Source organism: Pollicipes pollicipes, unplaced genomic scaffold (assembly GCF_011947565.3).
Source record: "Pollicipes pollicipes isolate AB1234 unplaced genomic scaffold, Ppol_2.1 Scaffold_4002;HRSCAF=4701_pilon_pilon_pilon, whole genome shotgun sequence".
NCBI classification, from domain to species: Eukaryota; Metazoa; Arthropoda; class Thecostraca; order Pollicipedomorpha; family Pollicipedidae; genus Pollicipes; species Pollicipes pollicipes.
The window spans coordinates 26,643,784-26,657,443 of NW_023596420.1; the positions used below are offsets into that span (position 1 = coordinate 26,643,784).

General features: G+C 59.7%; 1 protein-coding gene across 1 annotated transcript in view; it reads left to right on the plus strand.

The window, feature by feature from the left end:
• LOC119094295 (uncharacterized) overlaps positions 1-13,660 on the plus strand; it is a 52,341-nt gene that overhangs the window by 8,744 nt on the left and 29,937 nt on the right. The window contains exon 2 of the mRNA XM_037217368.1: positions 2,082-2,126. Within this exon, the coding sequence (XP_037073263.1) occupies positions 2,082-2,126 (45 nt within the window). The remainder of the gene's footprint in view (positions 1-2,081; positions 2,127-13,660) is intronic.

Genomic DNA, 13,660 nt, shown 5'->3' on the forward strand with positions numbered 1-13,660 from the left:
ATTGGCTGGCGCTCTGCCGCATATTCCGACTGTACCGAAGCAAAGCGCCAGCCATCGCTCCCGTGGATCAGATGGCGTAGATCGACTGGCGCTCTGCCGCGTACTGTTCCCGACTGTACTGGACCGGAGTGCTGGTCATCGCTCCCGTGGATCAGATGGCGTAGATCGGCTGGCGCTCCGCCGCGTACTGTTCCCGACTGTACCGGACCGGAGCGCTGGCCATGGCTCCCGTGGACCAGATGGCGTAGATCGGCTGGCGCTCCGCCGCGTACTGTTCCCGACTGTACCGGGGAGCAGAGCGCCAGCCATCGCTCCCGTGGATCAGATGACGTAGATCGGCTGGCGCTCCGCCGCGTACTGTTCCCGACTGTACCGGGGAGCAGAGCGCCAGCCATCGCTCCGGTGGATCAGATTGACAGGACAGCCTTGTAGCAGAGCAGAGTGGTCATGTCAGGCGGGATCAGTAGCACGCGGCTGGCCAGCGGAGCACCACGCTGGCCGGCCTGAGTCGCCAGGCGTCTCGCGTCCAGTCTGTCCCGCCAGTCACACCGTCTGCGTCTGTGTCCCAGTCCCAGTCAGCCCTATGGTCTGCATGCAGGTCGCCACAGACCGCCCGTCGGCTATCGCCTCTTACAGCTACACCGGACAGGCGGTGCACGAGATGAAAAGAGCCCCGCCAGCGGTGATTGACGTGCTTGCACCGAGTGAAATGATGGTGAAAATCACTATTGGTATTGCATGAGTGAGGTCCGCCGCAATTAGCAAGAAAGAGATACTTAATGAAACAGCGACTATGAGCCTAGAGCGTTAGTGCTATTTGCTGTGTAACCCAAGTGCAGAGGATAATAAAATTGGGAACTTATGTCTTCATAAAATCGGTGTTAAATCCCACTTAATTAGACCGGTCTGGCCATGACTGTGTCGGCCCGAAAGATCTCAGCTAATAATAGGATCAGTATTTTCAGCAAACCGTGCGCAATGCACATATAGTGCGGAAAATCATTATTTATATTTCATATTTTACGATGTGGCAAGCTTGCAAATGGCGGCTCCAGCGCCCGGCGCTGAATCACTCTGGAGATATATTTCGGTTACGGTACCCGTTGTATGTCTCCGCAGACTTCTGCATCCAATTATAGAAGAATTCATTGCAAGTTTGGCCGTAAAACAGGCTCGGTTTTCAGTGATAGTGATTCGTTCTGCTATAAAAGGGCCCGCTCCCGTTGGCATACACGCGATTAGTGATGCCATTAATGTCAACAGTAATCACTGTTGCCGGGGCAGGGAACGACTTATAAGGCCACTCACGCGAGGCATGTTTTGAAAGCAGAATATTGATAAATGAATTATCTAAACTCCTCTAACGTGCACAGCTGCTAAGCACGGCCGACCCTTATCTTGTGTTTCGTCCTATCGTAACTCTGACGGCGGCAGTTCATCTGTATGGTACTGGTGCCTCGGCCGGCGTATTTATCTCCGGTGAGATTCATCGCCGAGCGGCTGCCTGCAGTGTGCGGCGCCACGCTCTGCCGGCTGAGCCGCTGGCCTGGCCAGGTGGTGCCGGGCGCGGCCCCTGCCCGCACTCGCCGCCGAGACCGCTGGCCCCTGCCCGCACCCACCGCCGAGACCGCTGGCCCCTGCCCACACCCGCCGCCGAGACCGCTCACCCGCGCCACGCGCCTCCTTATCGCCGCCGAGCATGACCCGCCAGCGCACCGTGCATCATCCGGGCGCGTTTATTTTCCACGCCTGTTGAGTGGCTGATGCTCTGTGACAGGCCGAACGCCGTCTCGGCGCTGCTGTCGCGTGCTGATTGGACACGGTGCGGCGGGATGACGGCTGACCGTGCCGACAGTCCTGGCGCCCACGCACCAGCCGCTCGCCTGGAAGCCTGGAGCGAATGTGTAGCCGCCCTCGCTTAGTGCGTGCTTGGTAGGGTTCGACCGACGCATTGACCTCAGTAGCCTCGATACAGCCCCTGTGTGGACGTGTGGACCTCACCTGGTCCCGCTGGTCGCCACGCCGGCCCCTGCCTGGCCTGTGGCCCGCGAGCTTTTGTAACCGTCACCCCCTGTCGGCAGGTATGGCCACGGTACACCGCAGGACTACCATCTGGCTGCAGCCGGGTACGTAGCCCAGTGCACCACCGTTCTCAGTGTTGCCCTCTGTCAGGCGGTGGACATGGCGAGCCGTGCAGCAGCGGCACACGTAATTGCAGCCAGTTCGGCCGGCTTCTGGCGCTGCCAGCAGCTCATGATTCAGCAATGTGACATCAGGAATTACATAAAATGTTCATTATGCTATTAGGCTATTAAAGCTATTTCCGCATCTCGAGACAAGGGAGCGTTTTTAAAGGAAGTCTTCAGCCTTAAGGACTAATCTCTTGCCGCATTCCTGACCGCCGCTAACAATTTATTCGAGATTTATCAACTCATAAATAAGTTGAATGGCAAGAGAGCATCTCTACCCAGATAAGCGACGCCGCTCATTTGTCCGTACCCAGATCAGCGCCCGCCCGCAGACCATGGGTTTCCCTCAGCGGCATGGACGCCTGTAAAGTTTCCTTCAGCAGGATCTCATAGCTTTGCAGACCCGGAGAAAGTCTGCTGTAGTCTATGGCGTGCATGCCGTACATACAGCGCTCTGGGGCGTGTTTGACGGTTGGCGTTCACCGTTCGCCCGTGAGAGCGGACACAGGTGTGCGCCAGGCGCCAGAGCGCAGGGTCCCCTGGCGCCTGGCCGCTGACGACCGGTGGTGTGGCCTCACGCCCGGTGGTGTGGTCAGACGCCCGATGGTGTGGTCAAACGTCCGTTGGTGTGGTCTGACGTCCGGTGGTGTGGCCTGACGCCCAGCGGTGTGGTCTGGCGCTCGTTGGTGTGGTCAGACGCCCGATGATGTGGCCTGACGCCCGGTGGTGTGGCCTGGTGCCCGGTGGTGTAGCCTAGCGCCGGGCGGTGTGGCTTGGTGCCCGGTGGTGTAGCCTGGCATCCGGTGGCATGGCCTGGTGCCAGGTGGCGTGGCCTAGCGCCTTGTCGCTGACGCCCGGTGGCACCTGAAATACCGCGGCGGAACGGCTAGGGGACCGTTTACGGTCTCTGGCCATGCAGCCGACCACAAAAGCAATCATTACTGCCACGCTAAACGACTAGCGAATCGTAAAGTGACCAATGGTTAATTCAATTTTATTGGTGCATGGTTCACGACCTGTCTGGCCGCCCGGAGCGGTGCCCGCCGAGCTAACCTTTCTGGCCGCTTGGAGTGGTGCCCGCCGAGCTGACCTTTCTGGCCGCCCGGAGCGGTGCCCGCCGAGTTGAACTTTCTGGCCGCCCGGAGCGGTGCCCGCCGAGTTGAGCTTTCTGGCCGCCCGGAGCAGTGCTCGCCGAGTTGAACTTTCTGGCCGCTTGGAGTGGTGCCCGCCGAGTTGAGCTTTCTGACCGCCCGGAGCGGTGCCCGCCGAGTTGAGCTTTCTGACCGCCCGGAGCGGTGCCCGCCGAGTTGAACTTTCTGGCCGCCCGGAGCGGTGCCCGCTGGGCTGACCTGGTTGACCGCTGAGAGTGGTGCCCGCCGGGTTGGCCTGACAGGCTGCGGGGAGTGGCGCCCGTCGAGCTGACCTGGCTGTCCGCGGGGAGCGGTGTCCGTCGAGCTGATCTGGCTGACCGTCAGATCAGCCAGTTTGCCAGCCATTGTAAGCTGTGCTCCTCGCAATGAAGGGTCTCATTTCTGCTACCGGCAGCCCAGAAACATTGCATCCACGCGAGATCGTGCAATGACACTTGCGTTTACAAGCGGGTCCAACTGCAAAATATTTTTTTATGGAGCGCTGACAGCATAGCTTTAAGGCATTAGATGCCAGCAAGTTCGGTAGCCCTCCCGCATACTTCGCCCAAACTGGCTGTGTTTCGCCATAGACATGCCACACAGCAAGCTCACATCCAATCAGCTGGACGGGAAGCTGGGCGGTCTCGGGGCGTGTTTCACAGTCCATGCGATCCAATGCTTCATTCTTCAGCGTCAGTTCAGTCACAATGTTGCATTGGATGTCGGATACAGTCTGCAGGGGACAAAAGGATTAAATTCGTTCACTGTATGCTGGCCGAGGCATGTGTGGCCTGACGCGAGCACGGTGTTAGATGTGTGCTGGCTGACGGCAGCCACTTGCGTGAGATGGGCACTGGCTGACGGCAGCCACGTGCGTGAGATGAGCACTGGCTGACGGAGGCTGCGTGCGTGAATGAACACTGGTTGACGGCAGCCGCGTGAGTGAGATGTGTACTGACTGACGGCAGCCGCGTGGGTGAGGTGCATACTGGCTGACGGCAGCCGCGTGAGTGAGATGTGTACTGGCTGATGGCAGCCGCGTGAGTGAGATGCATACTGGCTGACGGCAGCCGCGTGGGTGAGGTGCATACTGGCTGACGGCAGCCACGTGCGTGAGATGAGCACTGGCTGACGGCAGCCACGTGGGTGAGATGCATACTGGCTGGCGGCAGCCACGTGCGTGAGATGAGCACTGGCTGACGGCAGCCACGTGGGTGAGATGCATACTGGCTGACGGCAGCCACGTGCGTGAGATGAGCACTGGCTGACGGCAGCCGCGTGAGTGAGATGCATACTGGCTGACGGCAAACCCTCGTGTAAGACGAGTAGTGGTTGTACTACCGGCACGATTTGGATGGGTGCTCCCAATGTTTGTGGGTTGTGCGCATGGACTACTCCCTGTCCCTGGCACGGTGACATTGGGGTCTCATGATGCGATAAACTCGCGATTTGGCTTCGGAACTTGATCGCGGCCATACCTGAAGCCCCGCATAATTTCTAGGAAATGCATCTCATGCAATTTTGCAGGCACAGTTGCGGTGTTGTTGGTGGTGAAGCGACTTTGCGCCTGTGGGCAGCGTACCATGCCTGCGTCCGTGTCAGGCAGGACCGCTGGCCGCCGGAGCCGCCGCCCCGCCGCGTGCTGCCGGGCAGTGCTCGGCGTGCCCGACACCGGCACGCTAATACTGCCGCGTCACACACCATTTAGGCGCAGGAGCCAAAACAATGCTGCTCCATATCGCGGCGGCGCGCTCTCGGCGCCGCATTGTTGCCGGCCGCCCCCTGATCACGGCATTGTTTCTGCGTCAGTTGGCCGATCCGCGCCTGCCACGCCCGCCCGTGACGCGCTGCGCCTGTACGACACGAGAGCGGGCGGCGAGGGAGGCCGCTCCTGGCCTCCCTGTCGGCAGGCGAGCTAGCCGAGACAAGCGGGCGGGCGGCGAGGGAGGCCGCTCCTGGTCTCCCTGTCGGCAGGCGAGACAGCCGAGACAAGCGGGCGGGCGGCGGGGGAGGCCACTCCTGGCCTCCCTGTCGGCAGGCGAGACAGCCAAGACAAGCGGGCGGGTGGCGAGGGAGGCCGCTCCTGGCCTCCCTGTCGGAAGTCCAGACAGCCGAGACAAGCGGGCGGGTGGCGAGAGAGGCCGTTCCTGGCCTCCCCTGTCGGAAGTTCAGACAACCGAGACAAGCGGCGCCACTCTGATGGCCAGTAAACACACTTCTTCCGTTAGGAATATAGTCCTTTAACAGTTAACGAGCGTTTACTATCGTTCGTAACAATAACGAAAAAACGCTAATCACCCTACAATCTCCACCAACACGAGCGCACTCGTCCGCTGATGAACGCGTCAGCTGTGGCGCACCGAAGCACATGTGCGGAAACCAAACGCAAGCGGCGGGGGAGGGGGGGGGGGGGGGCAGAGAGCGGCGGACTGGCCGGCGCCGGCGCCCGTGCCGCGGCAGGCCATCACAAGCTATTCAACCGGCCACAAACAACCGCGCCGTCTTAATAAACCACGCCGGGCCGCCCAGTCGTGCGGCTTAAATCAGTTTCAATTATGGCGGACCGCGTTCGGGACAGGTCGGCGGCCGTCTGCTCGGAGCTGGTGATGGTGTTGGCGCTCATCTCGGCCTCCGTCTGCCCGGAGCTGGTGCTGGCGCTGACGCTCAGCTCGGCTGCCGTCTGCTCGAAGCTGGTGCTGGCGCTGACGCTCAGCTCGACGGGCCGTCCGCTCGGAGATGGTGATGGTGTTGGCGCTCAGCTCGGCGGCCGGTCTGCTCGGAACTGGTGATGGTGCTGGCGCTGACGCTCATCCCGGCGGCCGTCTACCCGAAGCTAGTGCTGGTGCTGGTGCTGGTGCTGGTGCTGGTGCTCAGCTTGACAGCCGTCTGCCCGGATCTGATGCTGGTGCTGGAGCTTAGGTAGAACCGCTGCCTGCTCGGAGCTGGCGCTGGCGCTGGCTCAGCTCGGCGGCCGTGCAGCGGGCCGCGGCGCACCTCTGACGGGCCGCCAGGCGTCCGGCTGCCTTTGTCGGCCGCGGTCCCCGCCCAGCGCGCTGCACATTGTCGGCGCCAAGTGTACTTTGGCCGCGCAATGTCCCGCAATTCCGCCGTTTGCATGACAATTATTGTTAGATTGCAGTGGTGCCCTTTGACCCGGCTTTTCATTAGTGAGCACCAGACTGATCGCGCCTTTGAAGGCAGCTCCGCCTTTCTGAATTGATATACAATTGAATGCGGCAACCGATGCCATTCTGCGGCGCCTGGTGCCGAACCAAGCGCCCTCGTGATAGCCGAGGTCAAAGTTGGTGTCAGGGCTCTGCTGCCCCCCCCCCCCCCCCGCTGGAGACCCGCTGGTATAAGCCGCGGGCCCGGGTGGCGGTCCGCTCCGGCCGACGGCTGCCCCCCTAGAGATCCGGTAGTGTGCGTCACGGGCTCGGTGCCGGTCCGCTCCGACCGACGGCTGCTGCCCTAGAGATCCGGTAGTGTACGTCAAGGGCTCGGTGGCGGTCCGCTCTAGCGTCACATCTGTGGGCAGCGACTGGGGTCATGCCTCGGGCGCAGCAGCGGCCATCTGGCATCCATTTCAACCCACCAGTCGAACAGCATGTTGCCGAACCATCAGACATTGCAAAGGCTGTCAATGGTTCCTTTGCCCGACAGATTCTGTGATAAGTAGTGCAGGGGTAGGTTCGTTCTACTCTATTAATGGTTCCTTTGCCCTGCAGCGTCTGCGAGAAACGCTGCGGATGTATGTTCGCACTACTCTGTCAATGGTTCCTTTCCCTGACACCATCTGCAAAGAACGCCGCGAGTGTATATTCATGCCACTCTGTTGACTATGTGCCGCAATGAACGCGTCGGGTTCGCCGGTGCGAATAACTTAGCGTAGCACGCGCCCGGGTGGCCGGTTAAATACCCTTCACTCCGGTGAGGGTCAATTCGACCGCCCTGAGATCTCAAATACTGATAAGCTAGAGACCCCAAACTCACAGAGTGAGTTGGCCTGTATGTGATCGCGCTTGCGTCAAAATTGGAGGTTTCTAGTTTATGGCGCTTGGGTCAAATAAGGTCAAACAAGGTCAAACTCCAAATTAGTGTATAAAGTGCAAGACTGGTGTTTCATAGCAATTGCATAAGTTGCCAGCCAAGGCCTGACTTCAACCTACCATGCGTCAGCAGCCCCACAAAGTAACATTTATTTTTGTATCTTAATAGATTCGCTAATCAGTTGCCTGCAGTCATGCAAAGTTTGGCGCGCATACGTGTTGGCGTTCGCAAATTGTTCCAGGAAAACCTTCAAGGGGTCGAATTGTCCCCCCCCAATCCGAGCACGAGTTAAGGTCAGACGACGTCATAAGGCAGTGGCAATTCTTGATGGAGCAGGTGTAAATGTGAATGTACCGGAGTTCTCAGTAACACCGGGAAATGAAATCGGTATGATGTTAGTCTGAGCATTTTGTCTACCCTTATAGCCAAAACTGTTACACAAGTGGCATGCAATCATGTTGCTGCACGTGATGTCTGTCTACTCCCAGCCCAGTGACCGCTGATATTCGGGGGTCAGTGGTAGCCCCTGTCGATAAAGAGCTCTCATTCATTATGTATAAATCGCCATTTTTGGCACCGTTTCGATTAAATACCCTATCAGCTACCACAATAATAACAAATAGGTGCATGAATATGAGAACGGCCTTGATGAGGCACTACAAATGCGTTATCACGCTCGCGCCGTTGATCAGAAAGAAAGAGGGGGATAGAAAGAAATAAATGAAGAGAGAGAGAGAGAGAGAGAGAGAGAGGAGAGAGAGAGAGAGAGAGAGAGAGAGGAGAGAGAGGGAGGAGAGAGAGAGAGAGGGAGGAGAGAGAGAGAGAGAGAGAGCTGCTCTTTATTCCGGGTATGATATGCTAACAGCAATTCTGTTTAATGCTGCAGCTCGGCAGGCATCGTCAGAAATATCAGAAAAGTGCAGGAATGATGTTACTTTTGCGCGGCTCCTCATCCTGCTACAGAAGTGCTCTATCTTCAGCGTTCGAGATAGGGTGCATTGCATTCTATAATGCACGTTTTCTAGACTACGGTGCGTTTGTATGCCAGTCCGTCGTCACTAATGAATACTGATGAATGACCACGCGCCGACTACAGGCCGACTCAGCCACCCGAGAGCCTGCGCGCGCCCCGCTCTGTCCCTGACCACGTGCGAACTACAGGCAGACTTCAGCCACCCGAGGGAGCCTGCGCGCGCCCTGCTCTGTCCTGACCACGCGCCGACTACAGGCAGACTTCAGCCACCCGAGGGAGCCTGCGCGCGCCCCGCTCTGTCCTGCCACGCGGCGACTTTAGGTCGACTTCAGACCACCCGAGGGAGCCTGCGCGCGCCCCCGCTCTGTCCTGACCACGCGGCGACCTTTAGGTCGACTTCAGCCACCCGAGGGAGCCTGCGCGCGCCCCGCTCTGTCCTGACCACGCGCCGACTATAGGTCGAATTCAGCCACCCGAGGGAGCCTGCCGCGCGCCCCGCTCTGTCCTGACCCCGCGCCGACTACAGGCAGACTTCAAACCACCCCGAGGGAGCCTGCCGCGCGCCCCGCTCTGTCCTGACCACGCGCCGACTACAGGCCCGACCTGCAGCCACCCGGGGAAGCCTGCCGCGCGACCAGCTCTGTCATGACCACGCGCCGACTACAGGTCCGACTGCAGCCCACCTGAGAGAGCCTGCCGCGCACCCCTCGCTCTATTTTGACCGCCACACGAGGGACAGGACGGCCGCCTGGTCCCACCCTCCGCCGCCTGGACTCGGCTCGTGCCGGGCCTGCCGTTCGCTGCAGCCCATCTCCCTCAGCGGCGTTCTGTGGCCTCCTCCGGGAGCGCAGCGCTGGCCGGTCAGCAGCGCCTGTTGTCCCTGAAAACGCCTCACATCGTCTGTGTGGTCCCGGACCAAGCGCCACCACCGCTTGTTTTGCATCCTTCCACAACACAGCCGTGCTGTGGGAAGGGCTGATATCACCGGAGCTTTGATCATCCTATGACGCCGCTGGGCAGGCAGATGTTCGAAGCCTCCTTTGGGGCTCGAAAGCTTCGAATATTGAAAACAGGTTAACCTGTGCATGCAGATCAAGGAGTTGCTGGGAGTCTCGGGCGTGATTCCAAATCAAAGGGCGTATGCCATATAGGGAAGCTAGAGGGAGCGTTTGAGGTCTCGCACTGTCCAATTTTTATTACACGTTCACCCGGGGTGTAGCGCTCGCACAGGGTCCACTCGGCTTGCAGCGCTCGTACAGCGTCCACTCGGCGTGTAGCGCCCGTACAGCGTCCACTCGGCGTGTAGTGCCCGTACAGCGTCCACTCGGCGTGTAGCGCCCGTACAGCGTCCACTCGGCGTGTAGCGCCCGTACAGCGTCCACTCGGCGTGTAGCGCCCGTACAGCGTCCACTCGGCGTGTAGCGCCCGTACAGCGTCCACTCGGCGTGTAGCGCCCGTACAGCGTCCACTCGGCGTGTAGCGCTCACACGGTGATTCAACGCAAGCAGTCCTCAATCATTGACTTTGGGTCCTGAAGTGGCATAATGCTAAATGTGCTTGTCCAGGTGAGAGGGCACCTTACCTGCTGTATTCGGATGCCCAAATAAAATGCATTAACCCCCGCCCTGAAGCAGGGGGGGGGGGGCATGATGCGACTCCCTTAAGCTTGTTAACAATAGTTTTTCAGCATGCTTTAAAATCGCGCCCGAATTTTCAGCCGATGGGGCATCCATTCCCCGTGCTTTGACACCAGAAACGTGCTCCGAGCTTCTCTGGCTACGAGTGGATCGGGGCACTCTGCGCTGCCGCCGAGCCGACCTCCCAGTCAGGTGGAGCACCGCCGCCAGTGGTCCCCCGTCGCGCGCCGATCAGGCCAGACGGCGGCAGCTGGCGTCGGAATGCCACCCAACCTCAGACGCTTTGTTTTCCGGTAAAAATTGCGGTCTAAATGTTGCGCGTCGCCAGGGGTGCCAGGGTGCCATTGTCGGTGGATGGGAATGGCGAAGGGGAGGGGGTGTCAGTGTCGGCGTCAGCAGCCTGTCGGCACATGTATCCCGAGATGGTTGGCAATAAAGCGCGAGCGTAAGTGAGCCGGGAGCCGGCCTGATCTGATACCAGGTCCGGCGCCAGCTGACGCCGTGCGACGGGAGGACATGCCTGCTGGGCGGCGCTGCCCGCCAGCCAAGGCAGCTTCGGCCTGCTGGACCGCCTGCCCGCCAGCCAGGGCAGCTTCGGCCTGCTGGGCGACGCTGCCCGCCGGCCGGGGCAGCCTTGGCTCGGCTCGGCCGACACGTGTGCCTTCACAGCCCAGCGCCGGCGCTCGGCAGACGGGCCAAGGGCTCCCCGGGCTCGAATTATCGGACGTCCGGCCGGCCGCTCATATCCATCGAATGACAACGGCTTGTAGAATGCCTCCCGGCGGACCTACTAGACACGGACCTACTAGACACGGCCCGGTCCCGCCTGTTCCGCTTGTACCACTGGCCACGGCCCGCTCTGCCGCTTCTGGCTGCGATCAAAGGCCGCTGCATCTCGAATGCTTTACGGCGTTCTGTCCAATTTTGAACGAGCGTTTGCTGAATTCCAAATTTTTGTGCACATTCTATAACTGTTCTACATCGCCCCAATTTCTAAAACTGCTGTGTGAACTACATAGTGCCGTGGTGTTTACGCGTCGAGCTAAGCTAGTGAGAAAACACGTCAGAATTCCGGCCGCCCGGCATGCCTGGGATGAGGCCAGGCCCAGTTGAACCAGTCCTGAACTAATGAGGGCTGGTGTCGGCGACGGGCGAGGCCGGACGGCGTGAGCTGGTCGGCTGGGCCGCCACGGGCGCCAGGAATGTCGCCCAGCTGGGAGCGATGCGACGCAGCCACGTGCTGGTCAGTGGGCCGCGCCGGTCCCTACCCAGCGGCATCACCGCGTCCCGCGCCTTGTTACGGCAACAGGGGTCAAACGTCAATTCATATTTCAGCGTTCGGCAGCGCGCGCGGTGGGACGCCGCCGCGGCCAGCCGGCCAGCCCCGGCCCCTCCACCGCATGTGGCGATGGCGATTTTATGATTTGCAACAATGCCCCGGTGCGAGGAGGGGGTCCTGTAATGCGGAACCCCCGCTGGACGGCCGGTCGGTGATGCAACGGAGCGGCGCGGGTCGACCGGCGGATCCTCTGATTCCAGCGATGCGACTGACGCCGGCCGCCGGCGGCTGAGCGGCGGCGCGCCTCGCGGACGACCACGCAGACACGAATCGGGCCGGCGTGATTTATTAGGGTCTCGGGGAAAAGTCCTGACTGACAAACAAAAATGGAATAAATCACCAGAAAATTCTCCGGTCATCTGAAAGAACCCGGAGTATCAATCACATGTGTTTCATTGTCCTTACCGTGCCCACAAAATGGTTTCGACTGCGGGTGATCGCGCTGGGATCTCTGGGAACACTGAACGCTAGCTGGCAGGGTATCCACCTGCGCTGTGAGGTCCAGCGTTTTCCACTGCCCTGCAAATGCAGCGTGCTGTGAAGGTGAAGCACGGTATCCCTCTCTGCGCAGTTCGCACTCATTCATGGCCATGTTTTCATATGCATGCAACATGGGCTAAGTGGCGAAGGCTTGGCTGGTCGTTGGCCTTGATAAGGAATTACCTGGAAACTATCTGAATGATAAACTTTATGACTTTGCCCCGCGCCGCGTAATGGGATGGATGTGCTGTTAGGTCATACTTCAAAGCCCGAACACAATTTCACTCGACTTTTAAGCACCTATCAGCAGTGGAGGAAATAAAGCGCGGCGATATTGCCGCCGGCCGGCGCGGCCGGCCGGGCTGCCGGAGCTGGGCAGGGCTGTGATTTGTCGGGCAACGCCGGCGGCCAGGCTGCCGGCCACTGCCCGCTGTTGATGAGGCCTCTGCTCTGTCATCACCGGGGGGTAGGCAGACCGTGCAGCAGGCCAACACGGCGCGCTGGCCGGCCGCAGCCGTGCGCATCCCTCTCCCAGTGAACCAGCTACCTTCACAACTGACAGGGCGCCTTCGATATCTTATCGAAGAGCATTAGTGATAGCGCCTCTGTGCACTTACCGAGGCTACCGATAATACTTACCCCGCTATCTTCAGCACAAAGAGACCCTCCACTCAAACTGGCGTCCTGCAGTCGCCCCAGGAACAAAGAGATGCATCTGGGCCACCTGCAATCATGCAGCATGTTTTCTTATGCAAAAACGACGCCGTGGAAGGAGAGTCAATCATGTGGGATTCCTCTCACTTGCTGCCAGCCGGCGCAGGTAACTGACAGCCCGCTTCTGGCGCGGATGCATGGCACGTGAGAACATGCTCTGTATGTGCGTACATATGCGTGTGTGTGTGTGTGTGGTGTGTGTGTGTGTGTGTGTGTAGGTGTGTGTGTGTGTGTGTGTGTGTGTGTGTGTGTGCGTGTGTGTGTGTGTGTGTGGTGTGTGTGTGTGTGTGTGTGTGTGTGTGTGTGTGTGTGGTGTGTGTGTGTGTGTGTGTGTGTGTGGTGTGTGTGTGTGTGTGTGTATGTGTGTGTGTGTCGACAGCGGCGCGGCACCGCTCACAGCGCGGCCAGAGCAGCGGGCAGTCGGCGAACAACGCCACAACTGGCGCCCTCTCCATAATTTGATGGCAATATTTTCTGTCGGCGAGCCTGTTCGTTACGACACAACGCATCAAGAACACCATAAATGGTAGAGACTGCTCATTATATTAACTTTACCCTACTTGCAAACGGTAACTCATCGCCTCGCCGCGCACTGAGATTGCAAACGCGTAAATGTCGCTGTAAATAACTGACGAAGATTCCGATTACCGGTCGGCTGATCTGCGACTTGCTCGGCGCAGATCAGCAGCGCGCGGTTCCGCCTGACGAGCTCTGCGTGTCTGCGCGCAGACGATCACGGCGCAGCCGGCGCGCTCACCGCTGCACAGAGTGACCCGACTCGGCACGCCAAATTTAATCTGCGATAGCCTTCACTTGAATGGTTTATGTAATGGCGCCCGTTTGATTTAGCATTGTTGTTCAATATCGGCCCGGCGGCAGCGTGTCACGAGGCGGACCTAAATCTGCGACGGCTAACGCGGCCGTGAATGCGGTTGCCGCGGCGCGGCAGCGCCAATCGCAGCTTCTCACAGCTAGAGCCAGTAAATTAATTAGCGGCGATGCTGGCCATACCCATACATAGGCCCCGCGCCGGCATCAACAGGCCGACGTGGTCACGACGGACCGTCACGCGCGCGACGGCCGACGGCCCCAGAGCCGAACTCGGTCCGGCCGCCGGCGAGCACGTGCGACAAGTCGAGTCGGGTCCGTGC